The 27,819-nt window shown below is 37.9% G+C and overlaps 1 protein-coding gene across 1 annotated transcript in view; it reads left to right on the forward strand.

Moving 5' to 3' along the window:
• Nucleotides 1–27,819, forward strand: part of DDX10 (DEAD-box helicase 10) — a 261,469-nt gene that overhangs the window by 129,288 nt on the left and 104,362 nt on the right. Inside the window, exons 14-16 of the mRNA XM_034665709.1 lie at nucleotides 11,686–11,805; nucleotides 14,526–14,687; nucleotides 25,694–25,750. Coding sequence (XP_034521600.1) covers nucleotides 11,686–11,805; nucleotides 14,526–14,687; nucleotides 25,694–25,750 — 339 coding nt within the window. The remainder of the gene's footprint in view (nucleotides 1–11,685; nucleotides 11,806–14,525; nucleotides 14,688–25,693; nucleotides 25,751–27,819) is intronic.

The raw sequence follows: 27,819 nt of genomic DNA on the forward strand, positions 1-27,819 counted from the left end.
AATCACTGCATGCTCAGCATGCAATTTGCCAGGAAATAAAAGGACAGCATAGAACATTGAGGGACAGAATACTTTTTTCTATACATACTATGCTTTTGAGATTTAAGAATATTAGAGGTCAGGTTTAGTAGTTCTATCTGTGGTCCTTCTGTGAGAGCAGAAAGGACACTTTTAAAATGCATTCCTTGAAGGATTCTTTTCATGTTAAAACATTTGCTGTCCATCAGTTCTTGATTTCAGTTTTATGGAGTCTCTTGAGTATTGTTTAGGAAACTTTTGATTGTTGGAGGAGGAATTTCTAAGATACTGTTGCTGTATGTGGTGTCACAGTAAGAGCACAGGCGAGCTTCCTGGGGAACGTAGAGTTCTCACCCTAACTTTGCTGTCACTGGCCCTGTGAGCTTGAAGTCCTCTTATTCTGTGCGTGTACTCATGGTGCTTATTTCTCTGAGTGATCTCGGAGGGCCCTTTCATCCTTCCACGTTCTGTACCTAAAAATGCCAGTGTCTTTTATCACCATTATATGGCTTTGCAGACCACCATTTTACAAATGGTGTATTTTTAAGAATACCCAGTTTTAAATAGACATCATCCAAGCATGTTTTGATGAAACATGGTACAATGGGCTGGCCTTTGACTTTTCATTTGGTATTTTTTGCTTAGCTAACATTCGTATACAATGGAAGGCAGATCTTGGAAATTTTACTGTATATGGATTTGTGCACATGGCTTGGACCGGGCATTGTAGTGATACTTGTTATTTCTCTTTTAGTTAAGATACATCCCGTACATATCCTGGGATTTACTAATGTCAGTCAATACCATGTATTGATTGCTGCCATGTAGCTGTGATTGCTTTGTCTTGGGGGGCTAGGAGGTCAGCATTAGCATCTCATCAATGTCTTGTAATAGTGTGTCAAAATGGCTAACTTAACCGGGTACCAAGCCCAGCTGGAGTTTAGTATTTGTCTTAGTTCTGTTATTGTAGTTCTTTGTGAATGGTTTAAATCGTAGAGGGATTCTGTTTCTGTAATTTAGAGTATAAATGCATGAGTTTGTGCGTCAGCTTTTAAATTGGTGGTTTGCTGAATAAGTAGTATTATATGGCCTGTGTTTGTTAGACTTTCATGATGAATGAATTTTCAGAAACTCTGCTTTAGATTACGCTAACCAGACTGCCAAGTAATTTGTTAATATTGTAGGTGCTGGAGCCAACTATGGAATTCTCAGTTAAACCTGTATAACTAAATATTGTTGAATGTTACTTTGATGCTATTTCATTTTGCTCAAATTCTGAATAAATTAGCTATTGGTACATTCTTGCTGAGTCTCTGCTATCACTTGTTAGGAAGGTGGTAAAGGCGAAAACTGCTCAGGTGCTCCCCCAAGGAGAAGTGTCATTGTCATGCTGCCTTAGAATAGAATCATAGATGCTGTCCCAGGTCTTTTCACTTCGTTCATTACCACTGTTACTGCCTCCTTAATTAATTCTGTTCACTGGATGGCCATGTGATACAAGGTAGATTTTGTTTTTAATACTACTGGGGTTTTTTTTGTATTTAACTTATAATATTTCTAAGTTATAAAAAATATTCAGAAGTTGTAGGAGGCAACAGAAATTGATATAGCCAATTTGGACACAAGTTAGAAATGAAATCCATACTGTCATTTTCTGAAGTCTAAAAAGAGAGGAAAAAAGTGTGTATCAGGCCCTGTTTCTCTAAATTGCTTCTGGCTGCCTGCTTCCTAATATAGAAGTATTTATTAAAAGTGGCAGGTTAAAAATTGGATTCCTAAGGCAAAATATGACTGGTTCCGTAATTTTGTTAAAGAACAGGAAGCATCTGAGATTTCACGGCTCTGGTGGCTTTTTCCCTTTATTTATTTATTTTTTTAAAATTTACTTGGTTTGGTTTTTTGGGAGGGGTATGGTGTGGAGAAAATAATACATATTTCCTGGCTAGCAAAACAAAATAGTAAACAGCTTGGGCAATTTCAGTGAACTAAAGATTTCCTCAAGGTAGTGAATGAGAAATAAACTATTCTTTATGTGTTCCAACAGGATAAATGTGTTCAAAAAGGTAGAAGGAAGCATTCAAGATAGTAAGTAAGACAAAAACAGTGATGGATCTGGCTGACCATGAAACTCAGGGGTGAGGCTTGAAGTAAGGAAATAAGCAAAATAAAATACAGCTTGGGTGGAAAAATGAAATTAAAATCTTATCTAGACTAATTGGAGGCAGTGAAAGGTTTAAAGAATTATTAGACTGAAATGCTACATAGAGGCTTTTTAAAATAGAGGAAAAATTTGTTAATTCTGACATTGTTGAGGAAGGTGAATATACTGAAGGAAAAAAAACACTGGTGTTTGAGGGTTTGGTGGGGGAGCCTGTATGTGAAGGGTAAGAGAAGGAGTTGAGGAAAATAGAAACCGTATTAGAGATATATCAGAAACTTATTTTTCTGAAAGCATTTAGTAGTTAAGGTGGCAGGCACACACTCTCAGAAGAGTTTATTAGGATATAAGAGCATCTTCTGGAAAGTATCCCAGGTTAAGCCTGTGGATTCAGGAAGGTGGGAATCCAGAAGGAGGAATCTATTAATCAGAAACTGTGTAAAATGGTTGTGCCTTATGATCCTCCGTAAGCAGAAGGAGGGAAGTCCACACAAAGTTGAGATAATACAAGTGGTCTTAACCCCCTTCGGAGTTTACAGTCTATTAGGAAAAGGAAAACGGGAACACAAATGATGACTGTGACTTACTGTAATGGGGGCATGAGGGCATACGAAGTCCATTAACAAGCCTCTGTAACACACTGCACTGCAGAGGTGGTGCTTACGGGGACTTGGGTAGAGGGGCACTAGCTCTCGTCATTTTCTCCAACTCTTTCGTTTCCTATTTTTATCAATATGACCAAATTTATGCATATTACCAAGGTTTATTGTAGCTTGCCTTCTGTTAAACTTTAAAGAATGAGATTGGTAAATGTGGATCTTTTGAAAAAGAAAAATCCTGTGAGATTGATTAGACCATTTTACGAGATTATTTCCACGATTCATAATTTATAAGCGCTCCTGTTTCATATCCTTTTAGCTGATCTGCATTGAAGGGTCTCTTGTGTCCTTCCCCTCCCTTGTAGGGCCCACCCTGGTCACCCTGTTCCAGCTGCTGTGTAATTCTAGGACTACTGCTTTGCCTTATGTTTACATTTGTGGAGGAGCTCTGAAAAGGGAAACTGTTGCTGTAACAACATTTTATCTATTTTTATTTATTTATTTCTTAAAAATTTTATTTACTTGTTTTAGAGAGTGTACAAGCAGGGGGAGATGCGGAAGAAGAGGGAGAGGGAGCTATCTGCAGCGGGTTTTCTGCTCAGAGCCCTATGCAGGGCTGGATCCCACAACCCTGAGATCATGACCATAGCCAAAATCAAGAGTGGGGTGCTCAACCGACGGAGCCACCCACATGCCCCTGTAACAACATTTTAAACAGAAGTCCAGTTGTATTCTAGGCGGCTCTTTGTTTTTTTTTTTTAAAGATTTTTTTATTTGTTTATTCGGCAGCGATAGAGACAGCCAGCGAGAGAGGGAACACAAGCAGGGGGAGTGGGAGAGGAAGAAGCAGGCTCAGTGCGGAAGAGCCTGATGTGGGGCTCGATCCCACAACGCTGGGATCACGCCCTGAGCTGAAGGCAGACGCTTAACCGCTGTGCCACCCAGGCGCCCCGGCTCTTTGTTTTTAATCATAGTAAAATACATCTAACATACAATGTACTACCACCTGAATCTTTAAGTGTAAAGTTCAGCAGTGTTAAACACCTTGCTGTAGTTGTACAACCAGTCTCCAGATCTCTTCCCTCTTGCAAAACTGAATCTCCCCACCCTTTAGGTGGCTCTTAATTTTAAGGTGATGGTTTGTGCAAAGATTTCACAAACATACTTTTCTACTTACTGATGGTGGTGTTTTTATATCTTTTTTCTCCCTGGCTTTATTGGGAAATAATTGATAAGTATGATTGTATGTAACGCATACAATGTGATTTTGTTTGGACAGTGTGAAATGACTACCAAGATTGAGATAATGCATCTATCACCTCACAGTTAACTTTTTGTGTCTGTGATGAGGATGTTTAAGATGTAGTCTCCATAGGGGTGCCTGGGTGGCCTAGTCATTAAGCGTCTGCCTTCAGCTCAGGGCGTGATCCCAGCCTTTTGGGATCCAGCCCCACATCAGGCTTCTCCACTGGGAGCCTGTTTCTTCCTCTCCCACTCCCCCTGTTTGTGTTCCCTCTCTTGCTGGCTGTCTCTCTCTGTCAAATAAATAAATAAAATCTTAAAAAAAAAAAAAAGTACTCTCTGCAGATTTCAGGTTTACAATACAGTATTAACTGTAGTCACCATGCTGTACATGAGATCCTCGGTTTATTCAACCTGTAACTGAAAGTTTGTACCCTTTGAGTTACATCTCACAATTTCTCCCTCTTCCCAGCCCCTGGCAACTACCATTCTATATTTCTATGAAATTAGCCCCCCCTTTTTTCTCTTTAAATATTCCACATATAAGTGGTACGATATAGTGTCTGTCTCTGTCTGACTTATTTCACTTAACATAAATGCCCTCCAGTTTCATCCATATTGTCACCAAATGGCAGGTTTCCATCCTTTCTCACTGCTCACTAATAGGCCATGGTATTTGTATACACGTTTTCTTAATTTATCCTTTGAAAGCTACTTAAGATTGTTTCACGTCTTGGCTATTGTGAGTAATGCTGCAGTGAACATGGAAATGCAGATATCTCTTTTAGAAACTGCTTTTGTTTCCTTCAGATATATACACAGGAGTGAGTGGTATTGTTGGATCATACAGTAGTTTCAATTTTAAATTGTTTGAGGAACTTCCATTCTGTTCTCCACTGTTGCTGTGCAAATTCACATTCCCACCAATGGTGCACTAGGGTTCCCTGTTCTCCACTCCCTTGCCGATACTTGGTACCTTTGGACTTCTTGATGATAACTCTGCTAATAAGTGTGGAGTGCTGTCTCATTGTAGTTTTGATATATTTCCCTGATGATTAAAACTCCTAGAAGAAAACATAGGGAAAAAGCTCCTTGACATTGGTCATGGCAGTGATCTTTTGGATAAGACACCGTAAGCACGGGCAACAAAAGCTGAAATAAACAAAGGGAGTATATCAGACCGAAAAGCTTCTGTACAGGAAAGGAAACAAAAAGGCACCCTGTGGAATGAGAGAACATATTAGCAAACCATATATTGAGGAAGGGCTTTCTGAGATATATATATATAGGGAACTCCAAAGCAAAAAACCCAAATAATCCAATTAAAAAATGGACAAAGGACCTGAATAGACTCTTTTCCAAAGAAGGCAGTATACAAATAAATGGCCAATAGGTACATGAAAAGGGGCTCAACATCAGTCATCAAGGAAGTTTATTTCTTAAGAAAAGATTTTGTAGGTGGCTTTCAAATAAAATGTCAAGTAGTGTATCTTTCATTAATACTGTAAAATACTGTGAATTATCATAGTTCAATGACTTTAGGATAGTGTAGGATGGTAAAGGAACTATGCGTACATAGCAGGTGTTTGTTTGTTTTGCTTTTTAAGTCATGAGTTCTTGGGTATGGTGATTTAGGCAATGGAAATTAAGTACATTTGGAGTCTTAGGCAACAATGCTTATAAATGCTATGAAATGCATTTATTTTTAATGTAAGGGCTTAGGTTATAATAGGTAATCTGTAAGGTCTTCAGTCGGGTTGATAGTTCTTTATTTTTTTGGTTTCCTTCACATTTTATATATGTATGTATGTATGTATTTGAGAGAGGGTGTGTCCATGCGCGTGTGCTTGTGCACGCACCTGGGGGGAGAGGGGCAGAGGGAGAGGGAGAGAGTCTCAGACTCCCGCTGAGCTCAGAACCCAACATAGGGCTGGATCTCAGGACCCTATGATCATGACCTGAGCCAAAACCAAGAGGCAGGCTGCCGACTGAGCCACCCAGGCAACCCAGTCTCCTTCACTTTTAGATACCATTTCTGTCATAAACCATTAATTATTCCATGATGCATATGGGAGCTTCTTCAAGGAAACAAAAACACCTGATTTCTTTAGAGTATCTTTTCTTTTAATTCTGACTTTCATCTCCTTATGGTTTTGTTTTTCCTTTTTTTGCAATGATACTTTTTTTGTACCCTCTAGGATGTATAGTAGTAATGCTTTTTTAAAGTAGGGGTTTTTTTTACTAATATAACAAAATAAAAATTATAAACAAAAAAAATAGTTTTTTTTTTCATTGATTATGTTTTGAATCTTCTTGTAGCCGGTGTTAAAACTAACACAGACCCACTAGGAACCATTGCTTTTAGTGGCTGTTCTTGTTCTTTTATCTTTCAAGTTTTTTGTGGCAACCTCCTACAGCTATCACAAGACCTTGAAAATAATAACTTGATGCTTTATCACTTTTGTATTTTACGATATTTTCCTTTTAGCATTTTATTTTGAAGTTTAGCGTACATGTCATGCAGGAAGTGCAAATGGAAATGAAAATTGCATTTTGATGTTTTACATCTTGTCAGGAAATCTTTCATTAAACTCTTTGTTGGCTGCAAATTTCATTCTTGTACCAGTAATACAAGGTCTTGCAGTCAAAATATAACTTTTGCCTTACAATAAGATACTTGATATTTTTCATGATTTAATGAATAGAAATTTAAAGTATTAATGAGCACTTCCCCCCTTGTCCAAGAGCCAGTGTTGAAACTTTTAGAAAAAGTGAAATCTGCATTTTAAGGAGTTAAATTCATTTTTGAAAAGTTTTTTAGTCGGAAAAATATTGTTAAGTGTGGTACAAGAAAACCCAGAAATTTTCATTATTTAAAAAAATTGATTACATAAAGATTAAAAATATATGTTTAGCAAAAAACAAAACAAAGCAAAACAACAAAATATTACCCTATATGACAAAAGTCTAAACATAAATGATACAGTGGGAGAAAATATTGACACGTTTTTAACAAATGAAAAGATTTCACAAATTAATAAGTAAAATGCCAGGAATTCATTAAAAATACTAGTAAAGAATATACATGGTGCATTGGGGGAAAAAACGCATTTGAAAAGATGTTCTCCTATGCTTAAAACAATATAAATGCAAGTTAAAACTTCCCTGAGATATTGTTTTTTCACCTGACAAAATCATAAAGCCTAATAATCTGGGGTTTTTTTTAGGTGTGGAGAATCAGTTACTCTCAAATTTTTCTTGGGAATATTAAATTTTGTGGAACTTCCCAGAAGGGTTATTTGGAAATATCTTTTGAAATTTAAATGCACATAGTTTTTTACTGAGTGCTTTAACTTTTAGAAATTTATCCTAAGTAAATGGATGCACATTTATATGAAGCTGTGTATACAAGGCTCTTGATTGCAGGGATAGCTTTTTTAGTATCTTGGTGTTCTTCATCTATATTTGGATGTGGGGAGAATGTCGCTGGAAAGGATATAGAAAAAGCTGTTAACACTGTTTGTTTCTTGGGAGGTAAACATGTGGCTGAAGAAGACATGAATGGCAGCTTTTTAACATGAGTAAGACAGGAATTCATAGGACATGAATATCCTTTACAAAATAAACGAGCACGTATCACCTGTTAAAGTTAATATTTAAAAGAATGACATTGAACTAAGCTAGCCTCTTGTAAACCATATGTGAACCCACCATCAGTGGACACCCAGAAGGTACCAGTAATGCCATCATGTTTTGGTGTTTGCCACTCAGGTCAAACATTTGTCCCTCAAAAGGAAATTTTCCTTAACTTTCTCTCCTCAGCCTAGACTAGCTAGGGCAGGTACCCTATTACAAATAATTCATCTTGTATATTTTTTTCTGAGTACTTAATACATCTGTGATTAAATACGTAATATTTTCCACTGGTTTAATGTCTTTTCTATGATAAGAGTTAGGCTCAGAGAGGCTTGGGAGTCCACCTGTCTCTTTCATTGCTGGGGCCCCAATATGCACTACGGTGTCTTGTATGTGGATGACACTCTAGCGGGTATTTGAGTGAAGAATAATTCTTGAATATCAGAGCAAAGCCAGCATATCAATAAAATAAGATAAACGTGTCTTCTCACCCATGTTGGAATTTCTGTTCTTCCTTTCTGTGGCTTCCCTCAGACAAGCAAACTTTAAAAAGAAAAAAAATTTTTTGTAGGGGGAGATCAGAGCTCCCTTTTAGAATCCATGAGAAACTGTAAAGATGCAAAGATGCAAGTACCCCCAAATTTTGTGACACAATTTTTTTTTTTTTAAAGATTTTATTTAGTTATTAGACAGAGATAGAGACAGCCAGCGAGAGAGAGAACACAAGCAGGGGGAGTGAGAGAGGAAGAAGCAGGCTCCCAGCGGAGGAGCCCGATGTGGGGCTCGATCCCATAACGCCAGGATCACGCCCTGAGCCGAAGGCAGACGCTTAACCGCTGTGCCACCCAGGCGCCCCTTGTGACACAATTTTGGTGGCTTCATGGGTTTCCCTAAAGCTCTTGATGTGGACCTGCATCATCCCAAGGTTCCACTCTGTAGGGTTGGTTTTCTGACTGACCTTTTTTCTGTTCTGACAGTATTTGGTATTTTTGCTTTGTGACTTTTTCTCTTGTTCCTGGGACCAGGCATTTGTATTTTATTATGAAAAAATTTCTAACATAAAGAAAAGTTGAAGAAAGTGTACTTTTGGACACCAAAATACCCACCACTCATATTCTACAGTTAACCTTTTATCATGTAATTCTCCATCTATCTGTTTATCACCCTTTTAAATGTAATGCATTTGAGAGTAAGTTGCCAACAGCATTACACTTTCTTCCATATACTTGAGCTTGCTTGTCATTCATTAAATTTAGTATTTGTTTACAGGACTCTTTTGAAGTAGAAATTTATGTATAGTAAAATGCACCAATCTTAAGTGTAACATCTGAATTTTGACAATTATATACACCTGTGTAACTCAGACTCCTATCAAGATACAGAGTATGACCATCACCCCCAGAAAGTTGCTCCTCAGCATTTTTTTGTTTTTGTTTAAGTGGTGATAATTTACTCCTGTTTGGTATTTATTTATTTTTTTCAAAGATTTTATTTATTTATTTGACAGAGATAGAGACAGCCAGTGAGAGAGGGAACACAAGCAGGGGGAGTGGGAGAGGAAGAAGCAGGCTCATAGCGGAGGAGCCTGATGTGGGGCTCGATCCCACAACACCAGGATCACGCCCTGAGCCAAAGGCAGACACTCAACCACTGTGCCACCCAGGCGCCCCTAATTGTTATTTTTTCATCATGATGATCCTCTGAGTTTGCGCCATTTGATCAGCATTGTTTCTCAGAACATTAGCCAACCCAGGATCCTCAAGAATTGACCTAACCCTAAAACCAAGAAGATCAGATAAGAGTCAGTAACACAGTCGCCAACCCTGGTGGCCGTGTTGGTGGTACTCTTTGATAATTGTCTGTGGGGAAAAGTAGGGGCTGGGGGTGTAGGAGTAATGGCTGAGCAGAAGGAAGTGGGGGTCTTATTAATGCCCTCTGTTCACAAGGTGTCCTACAGGTGGCAACTTAATTTCAGTTGACAAGCTTCCTATCCCCCTACTCTCTTTCAATTTAGTTTTACCACCACACAAGTTACTCAGTTACGCTCAGAAGTAAGGAAATGATGATTGTATTTATCATTTTCTAAGAATAATAGTAATGTTTCTTAGAGTCTAGTGGTGGGGAGAGGGTTGTGAGGGATGGGCAGAGCAGTTTAGGGCCCTGTGCAACCAGATGGCAACATTCATCCAGTCAGGGCCAGTGGGGGTTGGGGAATGGAGGAGATGGAATATCCCATGGGAAGAAGGAATCTAAAACAATTGAATTTCTTATCATAGAAATCTTTTGAGGTGCACACATAGCAAATGTAACATATTGATGTCTCTCTCTCTGATGTAATAAAAATTTGTTGCTTCAGATGAGATTAATCTTTTCATAAGCATTTTGGATTTAGCATCTTAGAATGTTCTTAAATTTGAAATGATTCATGGTCTGAGAAATAAGTGTAATTGGATAGTATAGCTTGTATGTTTTAAGAGCCAGAATTATACAAGCAGTATTAGTAATACCCACATAAGACAACCTTTTGGTGTCAAAGCAACTTTCTTGTTGTCCTTAAATTTATCGTATTGCAGATAGACTATCTGATTTTCATAATAAGTATTATTTAAAATATAATTAATAACTTGACAGAAGCCTCTGTTTTAGTAAGTGTGTTGTTGTTTTTGATTTCATGGTACTTTATTTTTAAGCATTTTTAAATTCATTATCAGTAATATTCACTGTAAGTGAATTGTTCTTTCTGTGTATATTACCATAATGTAACAGTTGTAGCTAATGTATATCTTTTCAAAGCTTCTGATAATTCTTGTTTCCTAGATCAGTCCCTTCTTTCTTACTTTTTCTTGGGTGGTTACCCATAACACAGAGTTAAAAAAAAACAACCAGTTAGAAAATGCAAAGTCCAGAATTTTGCAAGTTAAAACCTCTGTGCAGTTGGCATGATCTGTTTAGGTAGTGTGAAATCAATATATAATAGTGGTATTTGAGATTTATCGAATACTTATATTTTGTGTGTTTTACATTTATTGTTAAACTTTCTGGAACAACCCTATGAGATAGAGGTATTATCAAGGATACTCAATTCATAGCTAAAGCACAGTGATTAAATTACTTGCTCTTACACAGCTCGTAAGTGATAGAGCTTGAATTCAAATCCATTTTCTTAACTGTTGCACCAAAGACTTTTTCTGTCTACTCATCTGACAGAAGCTGCCTTAGATGCATTTACTAACCACCACCTGTGGTACTCCTGGCTCTAATGTGAGGAGTATAATGCAAATCCCTCTGAGTGGTGGGTTACTTATTGTCACTGTCTCATCAGTGCAGGCTGTGCTATGACCTGGGCAGCTCCCTATTTCAGTTGGTTCGCTCATCATTCACTTAGCATAAGTAAGCAGTGGCTCTGTATTTTCAGTACTTTGCTATCGTGGTTTTAGGACATTAGGTGGGTTCTGATCAGTATATCCTGTTAAAGTACTCCGATTCTATCTCACCTTTGGACACAGCTTGTTTGGGGGGGATATTTTCCAATGTTCATATAGTAAATTGCTATAATAGGAGGAAGAATGTTGAGTTGCAAACAATGTACTGTAGTAATTTTGCTTTCCAGATAAACATTTTCCTATTCTGAAAATTTAAGTTTGCACTTGGAATTAGAGCTATTTCTAAAATGTGCTGTGTGTTATAGCTGCAGGGTAGCTTTATTTATCTTGAATGTCCATTTGTCACAGTATCACATAGCTTCTGGTGCCTCAATATGATCAGGATAGCATACTTTTAGTAATAGAAGAAATTTTAAAGGTGACTTATGTCTAACATTTATCTTGTTTAGATTTAAACCCCTTTAGCACTGGGGGTTACCATTGGTTAAAAAATCTAATAACTTGATTTCTGGACAGTATTTTTGGTGCTTCTTATTAGCCAGTGAGCAGTAAATATATTTAATTTTAGAAAGTATATTGCAGAGTTAAGTTGCTGATAAAAAGCAGCCATTTAACTAATCATCTCTGTTTTTTGCATATTTTCATACAGAAAAAAGAACCTTCTAAATCCAGTGTCAAGAAAAAAGTGACCAAGGTCGCAGAAGCCAAAAAAGTAATGAAGAGAAATTTTAAAGTGAATAAGAAGATAACATTTACCGATGAAGGGGAGGTAAGATTCTTAAATGCTTCATTTCTGAGGCGCCATCCAAGTATAGTAAAGAGTCTGACTCTCTTCTGACTTGCATTCATTAATGAGAAAAATGAACTGTTTCTTTAAAGCATGCTAGGCAGCTCCCGTCCGTGCTGTCGAGGCCGTTCGTCAGCTGTACCTCTGTAGTTAGGGGTGCCTCACTGACAGTAAACGGCCATACTTCTGGGGCTAATGACACAGGGTTGGTTTTGAACTTTCTAAATTCCATTTTTACAGATTAGATTTTCCCCTCAGGGTGTCTGTCAACACGTTCTGGGGCAACAAACGCAAGAATAGTAACACAACTACTTACTGCAGCTTTTTCTGGACTCTAAAGTCTCTGCTTTGCAGATCCTCAATTTCCATGCTGTGTTGGCATGTTTCTTACTGGGCTGGCTTTTTCTGCTTCACACAGGTGCCCCGCTCTCCTCTCACCATTACCTTGGTCTTAGCATAAATACATACCTGCAGAGTAGGGAAGGGGTTACCACTGGCATATGGCTCATGAAAAGTCCCTCTGTTAAATCACGATATTCTCTCCATTTTTAAAGAGGAGAAGGGTCTGGGAAGTCAGGTGACTTACCTAAGGAGTAATGGTGGTTAGTGGTCATAGTGAGTCTTCAGAATAGCCGCTCTTGGTTTTCACTCTCTTTAGCCTACAGATTTTCCTGTGCATCCTGGTAGAGCACACACCCACTGTCCCCTCATTTTCCTTTCCTTATCTTTTATTTTTGTCTTCCTAGCACTTAGGTGACTTTACATTCTCTATTTACGTGATTATTGTCCTTCTCTTCTACTCCAGTGGAATGAGGGTAGCTACCTGAGGGAAGATATCTGTCCCACTTTGCTCACTATTCTGTGCCCAGTACTGCAAATGGGGCCTGGCATAGAGTAAACCCATATGTTTACTGAATGAATGGACTATTTTCTAAAATCCCAATAAAATAACAGTTTTTAAGATACTGACTGTAATGTGTCACACAAGACATTTCTTCATCATTAATGCAAATGCTGCATAAGCAGTCTGTATCCAGTGGAGTATGTTTCTGTTAACTGTGTGGTTACTTTTGGATGTTACTTTGGGGAAGGGAGCCCAGATTTGTACTAAGAATATGGAGTAAAGTGGTGTATCAATCATACGAAGAAAGAGTGCAATTTAAAGTCATTGGAATTTGCAGAGGAAGTCTATAGAATTGATAAGTAATGGATCTTTATGAAATTACTGAAAAGAGGTCAGCACCTGAAGCCGGCTCAGCCAGAATATAGTCCTAATACATCAGATGCTTACAGTAAAGTAAGATTAGTGCTGTTAGTGTAATGAGGTTCTTCACTGTGCTTGTCAGTTTAACTGCGCAGATTATACCAATTTGCTCCAAGATGAGTATAAATCCTTAACTGTAAAATATTTCCCTGAAAACTGCGGGTAGGAGCCCTATGTGGCTATGAGCCACACTGAAACTGCTCTAAAAGTCTGAAAGAACTTTTCCTTCAGCCTGCAGAGGCATGAGCTTTTTTCATGGGGTCGTAAAAGAGGACTGAGGAGTTGGAGCAGTAGATGGCATTCTTTCTGTCACACCTGCTCCCTCTCGCTGCTGCTTCAGTGTCAGTGGCTCCCGGCATGGCCGCTCACTCAGTGACAGGTGTGACCCCCATTCGTTGCCAAAAGTCGAGACACTGTGGGAATCCCATCCTGGAGAATGGCTGGTGACGGGAGTGAAAGGAGGTGACAAGAGAATATGTGTGCCTACAACTTCACTCTGCTTGCAGTTTAATTAGTGGCCTTTCAAAACAATGGCAGCTATTGAAATCCTCTGGCAACCAATTACTAGTTAAAAACAAGAGAATAGGTTTTGTCTAAATTGTCTAGAGTTTTACAGTGTTAGACCTGGAAGATTACTGAGCCAAATAGACCTTTTAAAAAAATTGTCAGGCAAGGATACAGATGCCCAGAAATAAAGTATTTGTTCAGGATTTTGCAGTAGAGCTAGCAGAAAAACTGGGACGTTAAGCCAGGTCCCCTGACTCCAGATGAGCGCCCCGACTTCTGCGTTACCTGTTCCTAACTGTGAACTATATGTGTAAATTGTGTAGATTTGAGCCAGCTCCTGAAATCCAAGCTAATTTTCCTTTATGCTTAGTCATTTTATTCTTTATGTGTAATACGGGCTGATAAGGGATTTATCGATCAATTTCGAGCATTTGGTATGTGCCAGATATGGTGCAGGGCTCTGAGAATACATGAACAAGATAGATAACTGCCCTCAAGGAGATTAGATTAATTCCAATTGGAAAAACAGGAAGGTAAAACAACAGTATGGTGAGAGAAGGGTCGGAGGTGCCTGCTTGGGTCCACCTGGCTGCTGCTCTGCACACGTTTGGAGCAGAGCCGGTGGAGCGTAGCCCATTAAGAACACTGATATGATGTTGAAGCAGCTCGCTTGTTCTCCGAGGTATTGCATGACATTTTCCTTTAATCCTGCTGTCACTGGACTGTGGCAGCATTACCTCCTCCTGACTGGGACAGTCTTTTCAGGGGTTTGCTCACTTTAATTATAAAGTTTGTTCGAAAACTTAAGAAATATAAGTTGTAAGGCAGAAAGTGGGGAGAATGTGCCATTTCAAAATCATTATACAAAGGGAAGTGGTTTTCTGTTGATGTCCTTGTCCCCTGCCTCATACTGCTGTTTTCCCGTCTGCAGTTAGTTCAGCAGTGGCCACAGATGCAGAAGTCTGTCTCAAAGGGTGCCGAGGATGAGGACAGTGCCGGTGGCATCAACTTAGATAAAGCCAAGGAAAGGCTTCAAGAAGAGGACAAATTTGACAAAGAAGAATATAGGAAGAAGATCAAGGCAAAGCATCGGGTGAGCTTTCCGTCTTGAGTTAATACTGAATCGCATTTAATATGTCCCTAAAGATTCATTAGATGATCATCAATAACCGCATTACTTTCTTCATTGATTTCTTGAACATTTCTTTCTCTGTGCGTATTTTGTCATTTTATCTAGTCTCTTTTTCTTGCTTCTGCTGGTGGCGTCTTGTATACTGACTGGTTTCTGAGAGCGTTGCCCAAATCTGCTTTTGGTTGAGGTAACCCAAATAATATTAGTGATTTCTTTTTGAAGTTTTGATTTTGAGATTAATATAGTTTTATATATGGTTGTAAGAAGTAACATACTCTCTGTATTAGTCTGTCATCCTGTGTGCTCCATTTCTATAATTTTTGTCATGTCAGGAGTATTAGGTAAATGAAGCCGTGCAATATATTTGCAGCCTTTTGGGATTTGCTTTTTATACTCTGTCATTCTGTGTAGATTCACCCAGGTTGGGTGTCTGAGTGCTTGGTACAGATGTACCCAGGTTCTTTGCCATTTGCCTGTTGTTTCCAACTTCAGCTTAATAGTTGAATTTCTTTCTATAGCAATTAGTTGATAATGCATGGAAGATTTACTTAGTGTATTTTAAAAAAAAAATAGAAAAGAGGAAACCTGTAAGAGGGAGTGCTTCTATATAAACACGCACACTGTTATTAGCCTTACACTTGGCAGTTTTCTGTTATCCTTGAACTGGGCTGCTCCATTCCGGTCACTCCTGGTCTTACTGTCTTTTCACACTACTTAATTCCCATGAAAGTGGACATTTCACTAGATAAATGACTCGATTAATGAAATAAGACAGACTTACATTTTTAAGGACATTTCTATAGCATGCCCTTGAGACAGTGAATGATTTCAGGGGAACAGTATCATGCCCAAGAGTCACTGCTGTAATATGAGGCTCTGGGTTAAGAAACCTGTAAGCCTTTGGATGTGGACATTATTAACTATATCCTGAGAAGAATTCTTGTGGTTTTTGACTCCTCTTTGACCTTGTAACGATTCAGTGGCTCAGTCGACTTTGATAGAGCAGCAGTTCTCCTTTCTTCAAGGTTCGATGCAGCTTCGCATGTAGCATTTGATGAATAAGAAAACGTAGACATTGAAGATAGCTGTGGGGTGGAAATGAATGGTGAGAAAATCCTTTTAGAAATGTGGGAAACAAATGAACTTCTAACACACTGTTTGCAGTTCAGAATGTTACTTCGAAAACTAAACATTTCATGCGTTGCTGTTTATTACAGTACTTTAAATTAAAATTTGGTACTAATTATTTGTTACTAAAATTTTTAATAATATTAAAATGTCAGCAGTGTGTCACATTTCAGCTTACCGTCTACTTAGAGTACTTATCCAGGGGAAGATTGAGCATAAGGACATTTTAACCTTTATTTGTAAATTGTAGCCAGCAGTAAAAGCAACAGGCACTTATATGAAGTAAAGGCGTTTCCCGCTGCTGCCCTTTTTGTCTCTCCTCCCCTGCCTCCCCCATGTGTGGTAGTTACTGTAGCCAGGCTGTGCAATATTGTTTTGGAAAGCTTTAGAGACTTAATTTCAAATTGACCAAGAGTACATTGATTACACACTGTGAGGATAGAATACTTAAAATACGTGGGTTCTCCTGTCCTTGGGAAGATTATAATTAAACTATAGTTAACTGTGGATATTCTGTCACTACACAAAAGCTTTTTATGCCTCTATTTGTTTTTCTACGTTAAAATTTTTGAAATGAATAATATATTCATGTTCTAAAATCAAGATCATAAAAAAGCTAGTTGAGACATCTTGCTTCTGCCCAGGCCTGTCATTCTTCCTCATACCTACCCCCATAGGTAACTATTTTTATTAATAATTAATATATCCTAGGGGCATTTGGGTGGCTCAGTTGGTTAAGCTCTGACTCTTGATCTTAGCTCAGGTGTTGATCTCAGGTTGGTGAGTTCAAGCCCTGCATGCGCCACACTGGGCGTGGAGCCTACTTAAAAAAATTACTGATATATCCTGGCGTTTCTTTATGCAAATGTGCGTAAATAGAGATACAGATCCTTGTTTTCTCCCTTTGTTACAGGAAAGGTAAATATACTATATGTAGATTGTTCCACACATTTCCATTTTCACTTATTTTTATGCTTTTAAATAATTCATTTTCTTTATACCATTGTTACAAGTAGTGTATGATTTTTAAAACTATCACGGTGACTATCTTACAGTGCGGTTGAACAGAGCACTTTGAGCTGACATAATTGTGAGAGAAATCGCAAGAACTTCACATACTACTGGTTTTGATGTCTGTACCTCTGTAACCAAAAAAGACAGAAGGTCTTTTTAACAAATCAAAGCTTGTTGTATAAAGTAGGCATATTCTGCACAAGGTAACCTATGGCATACTTTCCATATTGGACACTGAAAATATTATGTAGCCTGAAAAAAGCATAAGGAAATAACTAAAATAGTCTTCTCTCTGTTCAACTTTAATGTAAATGCTACCTGAATCATATGTGATTAGTTTCTTGGTGTTTTCATCAGTAAAAATTATTACTTATGCCTGTATAAGTATTTGTGTATTAAACAAGAGAAAATGTCACATTTGAGCACTTTGGAATTAGCAAGTTTATGAGAGTAGCATACATAAGACACAGTACGGGTGCTCCCATCAATCATGCACCAAGAGCCATGGACTAGATTTCTGCCTCAAAGACATGAAGTATTTTTTAAGTGTCAAGTTTGAACATTCGGCTTGTTTGATGGAACGAGTGTTACACTGTAGGGAGTACTTGCATTTGAATCCTGAGTCCAGCATTACCTAGTCCAATGGGATTACCAGTCACCAGTATGGACTGCAGTGTCTTGTTATGAAAACGAGGAAGTGGGAGTGGGAGTTCATACCCAACGATCAGAGGGATCCTCTGGCTCTGCGTGTATAGGGAGGACATGGGAATAAAATAACCCCTTGTTGTTTGGAAAATAGAATTTTAATTGGTCAGTCATCTTTCCCTGCTGACAAAATGGGTTCCTTGGTTGATGATAAGGCCTCCTTCTTGTTCACTTATTTTCCAGTGGTTACTAAAATTTAACCTAGAAGTGAAATATATTATTAATCCTGAACAGATTATTTTATCTTAATTGCTTTATCTGAACACATTATTGGCTTTGAAATCATATCTTTTTCCTAATTGAGTATATTACTTATTCTAATGACAATTCTTAGTTCTTCTAGCATAAGGTTTTACCTTGGGCAAATATAATTATGTTTCCCTTAAAATTGTCACCATAATTTTGTTATTTCTATGAAAGAATACTGAGAAGAATTATATGTCCCTAAAGAACACTTGAAATGCTAACTTAGGATCTAGGAGTAAGCTTTACTTCGTGAAGATAGAAAAAGATGAAGAAACTTTAATAAAAAATTATGAGTGAGGGATGTGCCTGAAAAAATTGTATGTGTAAAGAGAAAACTCTGTAAAATATATATTTTTAAAAATGTGTGTCAATTTTAGAGGTTTTCCTAAGCTTAGGAATGTTCTCTTAGCATGTTTAGAGTATTTCATGATTATTTTTTGGTTTCAAAGGATAACCTATTTAATATATATATGAATTTTGTCAAAATGAATCTGTTTGAAAGGAGTTGTTTGCTCCCACTGTTTAAACTTACCAGCTTTGCACCATGGTTTCGAGCACGCACTCCTTCTCCGTGGTGTAAGACTCAGCTGTTCATTTTTGTCCTCCATGCTGATACACCTATTCTTTACTCATATTTTCATCTAGCAGATTCTGAAAGCTGTGTAATTTCTACTGTGACTCAAGTAAATATCTTTGTTCTAACAATTTAGAAACTGAGCAATAAGAATTTTAACTAGTTTGTAAGAAACACAGAAAAGCCGTTATAGCATCACTGGGAGTAGAATTTAGCCGCCTGCTGCTGGAGCTCAGAGATCCTCACTCTGTATACTTCAGGCCCTTGTGTACCTGCTGTGGGTCACTGAGTCAGTAGTGTTGTTTATCTTTGTGAGTCTTCTTGGCAGCCGTTTAGCATTGCTTTTTTTTTTTTTTTTTTTTTTTTCCTCCTGAGACCATTCCTGCCTTCAGCTTTCCCTGGCAACTTACAGGTGGCTGTAGTTAACTAGGCCTGTTACTATTTAATATGCTGAATCTCTTGAAACCACTCATCAGAAGTAAGATTATAGTAGAAGCTGTAATCTTTGCATATCAGACCATCAGTAAGTTAGTCTGTTATAAAGGCAAAACCACTACTTCTGCATGGAAACAATGTGTTTTCCTGTAATTCAGTCAAAACTCTGAAAGGTGGGCTGTGGATCACATCAGTGAAAGGTGTCTTTAATGGAGTGAAAATCTGCTTTATGGTGTATGTCATCATTCTTAGCTCTGAAAGATTACTGTATTTAAGGTGATAATATCTACTAGAACAGCTGTGAGTGGAGAGAAGCAATATATCATGAAGTTCTCTTTCATTCTCTTGAAATTTGCTTTGAGTGCTTTATCCATTTTGGACTGTGTGTTTAGATAACACAGCCATGTCAAGATGTGGCTCTGGACTGCTTGCCAAGATGGAATAATACTGCTCTGGGGCCCACTTACTGTTCGTGTGAACAGTAGACAAGAAAGAATTAAAGGGGCTTTTAGAAAATCTGTCTCATTTTTGTTTTTACTGACACAGGATTTAGTTGCCATGGAATCCAGGTATCTTAAACATAAATGTATATGATAGTCAAGAGGGAGGGAAGCAGTAATCAAGCGTCTTAGCATAGTAGTAACAAGAACATTGACAATAAGAAGCAGTTAATTGATTGCGCCCTGCACTGAGTGCTTTATATGTATTATTGTGTTATGTGCTGATAATCAACTTCTGAAATAAGTGAGCTAGCCTCAAATTACAGATGATAAAATAGACTTAGAAGGAGCAGGTAGTTTGTTCAAGGCCCCACAAGTCACAAATAGCAGCCCTGAGACTCTTACCCCAAGGTCTTTGTTTTTAACTATTCAGTTTGTTTATACCTGTCTTAAACCATCAGGCATTCTCTTACAGTAGCTAACTCCGAAACAGGGGATGAAAGGGTTGGAACAGGAGTGGAGATTTTGAGGAAGGAACGACAAATATATGGAATTGTTCATATTTCCAGAGCAAGATCATTGGTGTCAAATAAATTAAGGAATAAAAGTAAGTGTTGTCGTTAGTAGCTTAGTTTAGGATCCAATACTAGTAATGTCTTTGCCTGAGTGTTCATTGAATATCTATATAGTTACTAGTATTAGAGTCCATTTTTAAGTAGCTGTGAATCTGGGAGTCTAAGGCATTGTCAGAGACTGGTCTGGCTCAGCCGACCTGAAGAAATTTTATTACTGTCAGAAATGTCATCATGAGGATAAAGGACTAAACATCTGGTGTTTAACTCTTAAATGAACTTTATGAATAAAGTTTATTTACAGGAGAGGAAAAGAGATCCTCTTCTTTTTTTTTTTATTATTTTAATGTTTTTTTATTATGTTAGTCACCATACGGTACATCCCCGGTTTCCGATGTAAAGTTCGATGATTCATTAGTTGTGTATAACACCCAGTGCACCATGCAATACGTGCCCTCCTTACTACCCATCACCAGCCTATCCCATCCCCCCACCCCCCCTCCCCTCTGAGGCCCTCAGTCTGTTTCTCAGAGTCCATAGAAAGAGATCCTCTTCTTGTACATCCCTAACCCCCTTTCAGTTTCAGTCCTTCCTCCTACCATTACAGCAAGGTGTGCTATAAGAAAGGAGCCAGCCTGTTACTATGGAACCTTTGTCTGTAATTTGGAGATGTCTGCCTGGGAGGTTTCTGTTTTTGTCCCCAAGAGTTTATAGCATCTTGTGATATTCAGTTCAGCTTATTGGTACATGGGCCCTTCTTCATATCCAGCATCCAAAATAAGACATTTATTTACTCAAAATTGCATAAATCTTATCAACTGTGTGGCAAGTCTTTGAGCCGTTTATAATTTCTATTTTTTATTGTTAAAATGGGATTATGGGATTTTTTTGGAAACACTGTATTATGTTTGAGAGGTGGGGTGGTGGTTGTTGGGTTGATGATCAGTAGAGACTGGGATTGAGGAACAGGGGCAGAGTTCGATGCTAATGTAATGAAGGGGTCTGACAAGGTTGGGTCATAGACTACAAAGACTAGAGGGAAGCTAGCCTGTGTTTTGCCAATTCCTAGAGCCCACCATGGGGCCTGGCACATAGTTGCTCAGCAGATGTTTGAAAGAATTAATTAATAGATCAGTGTTTCTACATACAGTATTTTTCTCCCTGTCTTCATATCCTTGTTGGAGTTGTTACAGATTTAGATATTGAAGATCAGTTTTTTTATGTCATTCTCACGAAACTGTGGAATAGGGAACAGATCAGAGAACCTTGCTTTGTTCTGAGTCCCTGGGAAGGATTTAGGTGAACTGGGGTTTTGTTTTTGGAAGGCAGGGGGTGTCTTCGGGGCCAAAAATCCTTGTAATCATTCTTTTACTCACTTCCATTGACCCAGTTTTCTTTCCCAAAAAAGAGGTTCCTGTACTACTGAAATAAGGTTAGATATCTCCTCCTGCTCTCTGTGACAGCTGGGAAATCAGTTCCTTACCAAAGTGATGCAGTTGCCTGAGAGTGGTTCAACCAGCTCATGTTTCCACCACTTCCTGAGTTGTGTTTCCAAATCTACAGATTTCCGAGATTGCCATAGAATGAAAATGATTTAAATACATAGTCACTGCTGATAAATTTCATACTTCATGACATTTTCTTTTCTCGAAGCCAAGGACCTATAGTTTGTGAGAAGCCAAAAGAAGTATAATAACATCTATAAAAGGGGTATTTTGTACCTTGAAATGTGATTTTTCTGTTTTCCTATCTCATGAATTTGGTTTCTGTTATCGAATTTCATGCTTTTCTTACATTTAATCATTCGTAGCATGGTAGGACTAAAGATAAAATTTTGCCTTCTTTTTGTGTCACATAAAATAGCTTTAGGTACCAGTCTGTCCTCAAAAATGAAATAGGAAAATGAAGGATTTAAAGCATTTGAACTGCATAAAATTAAGGGGGGAAGGAGAATCTCAATTACTGAATCTAATAAAATTCAATTATATTTGCCCTCTCAAGTCCTTTATGTCTTGTCATTTATAGCATCTACAGTATATATATATATATAATATATATTATATATTATATATATATATATAGTTAGTTTTTCCTGCCTTAGCAAAGGAAAAAAATGTACTTTCTTCATATATCCATTACCCAAATTTTGGATTACCACAAATTCTACTTCCTGTTTTTCTCCTCTATTTGAAGACTTATGTTTACTCCTTCCTCTTCTCAGATGGGGTGCTAACATAGCTTTTCAAAATAGGGAAGAAAAGTTGTCTCCTTTTCCTTGTGTTTCACTCAGTATTGAAAGTTCTGTTTATTTGCGTTGAAGCTCTGTGTCGTGTTCACTTCCTATTTTCAAGATTTTAGATAGCCTTCATCCATCTGGGACTTGTGGTAGAAATCTTATGAGGAAGACTTAGCCCATTTGCATGCATATGTGAATTCTGATAGCCAGTTAAAATTTGAAATTTGTAATGTCCCTCATTGTCTTAATAAACTAACAGTAGAATTCTGTAGCAGTGGAAAATTGTCAATATATTTTTTCTGCTAGGATTAAAATGGCTAGATGAAAAGGCCCAAAGTAGAGATTATGTTTACTTGTATAGACAGGGTTTTTCTGATTTGAACATATTGAGGTTATTCTTTGGAACTTTGAAGTGCCGTTTTCAGATCATCTAATGTGTTGGGAGAAGGTCAGTTACTGAATAATTACAACAAAAATTTTGTGACTGTTAAATGTGGTTAATTATCTTTTTTTCCCTCTTCACAGAAGACTGGCAAAAACTAATTAGATAATGTCCCCAAAATGCTATCAGGAAAAAAAAAATGCTATCAGGATGAAAAGACCCATACGATAGCAGACCATTATTAATAATAAAAGGAAATGGAACATTTGTCTTAAACATATTGATAAGATAAAAACACTATGCATCCACAAAATAAGTACACTTTCTAACGGACTGGAGAGTGGGGAAGAGGCGTGTGGAGTTGAGGGAGGGGAGAGGTGGTTGTGGTCTATGTTGCACTTGAGGGAGGAGAGAGATGTGCTGGAGTTGAGGGAGGAGAGTGGGGAGAGGTGGGTGGGAGGTATACTGGAGTTGAGGGGGAGGGGAGGACGCTGGCTCTGAGACTCGTTTTAGTCTCAGGTTCATCACTGAGTGGCTGTGTGATTTCAGACCAGTTACTTAATCCCTTTGGTTCAGGGTTTTTTGTTTTTCTTTCAATCTATAAAATGGGAAAAATAATACTTCTAAAATTTTGTTAAACGGTTTTAAGAATATATGTAAAATGCCTAGCGTACTGCTATTTCATTCAGAAATATTAGTAGGAAAATAAAAATCACAGTGTGTTAATGGACACAAAGTTGTTTTTTTTTTTTTTTTACATAAGTTCAGTTTCATTACTGCCTAGTTATTTGATGTTTTATACAGCTGTATCTCATGTAGGTATAGTTTTAAAATTACTTTAAGCAGCTAGATGCTTGAAAGTCACTGTGACCTTTTAGAATAACAGAAAATACTGTTCTGCTTAATTTTACCTTCCAAAACATAAATACTTCCTTTTGTAGAAAATAGAACTAAAGCGTATGTGTAAGAGAGTGGAGAGATTACAAATATTACAAATACAGATATGTAATATTATATTACAAATATGTGCACCCACAAACTAAAGCCAGCTCTCAAACTGAGAGTAACTGTGATCAGTTGTTAATTCTTTTCTTTAATATTATTTGGCTGCTTCTATCTATTCTGTAGTCTGCTAATGCTCATAGAAAATCAGTAAATGATGGCAACTTTTATGAAAAATTTGGATGCAAATGTTAAGAAACTGCCATCCATGAACTCTTTCCTCCCTGAGGAAGCGTTGAGAGTATTTTATTTTCGTGGCAGAAGAGCTCTCACAAGCCTATCGGAGAACCGGTTTGGGGATGGCATGTAATAGCAACTGCGTTAATTGGCTGCTTGTTAAAATAATACCAGGTATTATTTTCTTCTGTTATCAAAGTGTCATCTGTTAAAGTCTCCAAACCCTGACATTTTCATTTTTATTAGGTTGTATTGGAACAAAGCACTAGACTCGTCACGGGAAGACCCAAGTTAGAGAACAGTCCTGACATCTGGTCAGCTTTTCACAAAGAGCAGGCCACGTTCAGAGTTCTTGTTTAGCCTTCCTTTTCCTCTGACCTGGGTCCTGGGACTTCCAATCTTTAGAATGTTCCTCTGTATGATTGCAAATTGTTTAAGTTTTACCTGCCCTTTTAATTTTATGTTTTATTTGGAAGTCAAAGGAATACCCATTTTCTCAGAAACTGGGTTAGAGAAAGAATAATAACAGAAAGGAATAATTTAACATTATGCATTATTTAGGGGTGTGACACCTTCATAGTTGCTATGTGAATGTGAATTTTTGTTAGTTTCCCTTAGAATTTAGCTTTCCTACTGTGCAACTGCAGGCTCTAGAAACTGAATCTATAAGTTCTGTGGACCCCCCCCATCTCTTTGCACTAATTATTATTTAATCCCTTTTGAGACTTTCAGCATTTATGTTCGCAGTTTGTCATAAAGGAGTCTATAAACCTAGATGAGGTGGATGGTAGTAATTGGCCGTGTTTCTCGATGCTGGGAGCGGCAGAGCAGTCTCAGGTCTGCAGAGGACGCATTAGACTTGGCATTTGAATCTGGAGAAGGTCATGTACATGTACAACGTCATGGTGACGGCAGAGTGCCTGGGTTTAGAAAACTTGTTAATTCTCATATTAATAAATGTTGTAATAGTGAGTCATGGTCATAAAAGGAAATTACTTGTTATTTAATCAACTTTTTACATTGACCTAGCAGTTCATTAAAATTTTTTATAAATATAAATTGTTGACTGTGAACTTTGGATCAAGTCTAGCCTGTTTATTATTTCAACACTTTGTTTTTGAAGAGAAAAAGAGGTTTTTTATTTAAAACAAAATTTGGGGGGAGCACCTGGGTGGCTCAGTTGGTGAAGCGTATGCCTTCAGCTCAGGTCATGATCTTGGGGTCCTGGGATCGAGCTCTGCGTCTGGCTCACTGTTCAGCAGGGAGTCTGCTTCTCCTTCTCTCTGCCCCTCCCTTCCACTTGTGTGCACACTCTCTCTCTCTTTCTCTCTCTCAAGTAAATAAATCTTTAAAAAAAAATTCTTTTCAACTTTAGCTGGGTTATTTTGTTTTGAATTTTAATATTGTGCACACTAATTTTTTTCTTATTTTAAAAATGTTCGTGTTGCATTTTCTGCCTATTTTATGATCATTGGAAAACTAATGGGGCAATTATAAAACAATTTAATAAAATAACATGCTTTGTAAGAATGATCTTCCATTGTTTTTTGTTTGAGAAAATGTTGCTCCTTTTCTAAGAACAGATTTAATATCCTTTATAAATTTTCCTTTTAGAAAAAAAGGGATATAGTCACTAATGCATTTTTCCATGTTTATTCTAATAGCTGACATTGATTATGTATTAGTCGTGTGTCAGACATTGTACCAAGCACTTATGCATAGTATTTTATATAATTCTTATACCAGGTTTATGAACTGTGTGTTCCTGTTATCTTCATGTTTCAATGACAAAATGATTTAGAAAATATAAATAAGTTGCCCCAAATTGCACAGCTATTAAGTGGTAGAACTGTGATCTGATTCCAGATCCGTTTGACACATACTTAACGATTACGAGTACTTATGCCGAGCTCATTGTGGGCACTCAGAAAATATGTATTGAAAAATGAATGTCAGGTGTCAGTTGTCTTTAAAAAAAAATGTCAAGAATGTGTAGTCTGATTTACATGTAATAAACAGAAGTTTATATGCTGCTAATTTCTCCCCTTTTTTGTAGGAGAAAAGACTGAAGGAAAGGGAAGCCAGAAGAGAAGCCAGTAAGAAACAAGCAAAGGTAAGGGATGATATTTTTTATGAGAAAAATGTTGTTAACATTGAATGAGATTTAAATACTCTGCTTTTCCAAATGCCTTTTATATTTCCTTATACACCATGATGTTCAAATCGAATATAAGTCCATGTGTGCCTGTCATTTACTTTCTCCTATTCATTTCTTTCCTCTGTAACACAGGATGGAAAATACATAAGATAATTTGCTTATTGGCCGTTGTCCTACTCCTGCCACCTTTTCCCATTCTGTTTTGTGCTTATTAAATATGGGAGACGGTTGGCTTTGTGGGCCAAGCTTGACAGGATTTTAAACTCTGCCATCCTTTGACTAGGCAGACAGCTGTGTGGACCCAACTTGATAATAGAGAACTCTGAAAGCACTGGTTGCTTCAACTCCTGGGATCTAGGGGCAAGCACTCCATGTCATGTGCCTTCACTGTTTGCTGTAAACAAAAATTTTCAGCAAGTGTATATGCACAGTATCACTCATATATGTCCAGTTGAACACCATCCATATGCAGCTATAATTTTTATCTGGTGTGTTTGACACTGAGAAGGGCTCAGCTTCTACATTCCGAGGGCATTGAGTACAAATGATTTCCTAGAACCAGGACCCAGTAACGTATGTCATTTCTCATGCCGTGTCTCATTGTGCTATGCCTGACTAGCCATGATTTCTTCTTGGCAGTTAGCAAAGATCCAACTCCCTTGAGTAAGCCCATAATATTCTTTGTCATTTTTTCCATGCTGGCCATAGCACTTAGAGAGCAAGTCAGAGATGATAACTCATTTTATAGTTCTGAAGTGGGAAGCAATTACTCTGCAGTGTAAGATGAAAAGACTGCTTATATTTAGTATTAAATATCACTCTGTCTTCAAAGGTGCCCGAAAACGAGAGCTGTAGTATGTGCGGCCTGACTACGAAATCAGGTGGTGGATTCTGCATGTGTTTTTAAAATGCAGACGTGCACTGTCACGGCTTAGAAATTACATCTTAGGGGCTGTAGTGGGAAAAATTTAAGTTTAAGAAGAAAACTTTAAATCTAACGAAAGCATTTGATATTTATCAATATTACATGCTCAGCATAAAACTAAACTTATTTCACTAAGAAGCTCTCTCACTTCTGCACATAAAATTATAAAATGAAAGATGTAGTCTGGAGCCAGAAGAAAACATGCTTCCTGTATTTCCCTTGTGCATATTCGTGCATATTTGTGCATATTACTAAAACGGTTTGTGTTATTCTTTTTGACATTGTAACGTTCACGTGTGTGGTGGTTTAAGTCATAAATTGTTCTCACCCATGGGGCTGCCTCTTGTGCCTCTTCATTCATCTTTGTATAAATTGGCGTATGTGTGTATTTGGTTTTGATGCTGTGCCAGCTGGGACATAAACAAGAAAACTGGCAATAGCTGTCAGTTCGGTTTTCCCACTGGGGCAGATCTCAAGTGAGCTCCTCAAGCCAGGCCCACCCTTCCACTCCCCACCCCCTGAAATGTCTGTCATCTATTTGTTCCTGACATCTGGGCATTAGGGCACCTCATTCTGTCCAACTACTAAGGTTTGTACTGGAAACCAGCAGAAGAGGTTCTGCAGCTGCCATGGCTTTGCCGCTAGGCCAGGAGCCCTCAGTAGACAGAGGCTGTGCTATAGTAACGCTCACAACCGCACTGATCGCTCACAGGGGGCAGCCCTCTTGTAAGAGTGATCTTAGCAGAGGGATGAGAGGCCGGGTTGTAGCCAGGACTCAGATATTCCACGAGACACCAAGGACTGGCAGCAGGGACAGATTCAGGCTGACTTTTGGAGCCCTGAGGAATTAGCTTGGATCAACCTTTTTGCAGCCCACTTCTTTTCAAATGGAAGTGGTGGTATGAAGGCTCCCATGGCTTGTCAGGTGCCCCTTTGGAGACCCAGAAGATATCGATAGCGACTCTGTAAAAAGGGGCGATGGCCCTATGTTCTGTGATGTCTAAGAAGAAATACATGGTGTGAATTATGAGGTGTCCTTATTGTCTTTGTACATGTGCTTTAAATGATGGATAATTTGGTTTTAAAGTAAACTTTATCC

Source organism: Ailuropoda melanoleuca, chromosome 8 (genome assembly GCF_002007445.2).
Source record: "Ailuropoda melanoleuca isolate Jingjing chromosome 8, ASM200744v2, whole genome shotgun sequence".
NCBI lineage: Eukaryota > Metazoa > Chordata > Mammalia > Carnivora > Ursidae > Ailuropoda > Ailuropoda melanoleuca.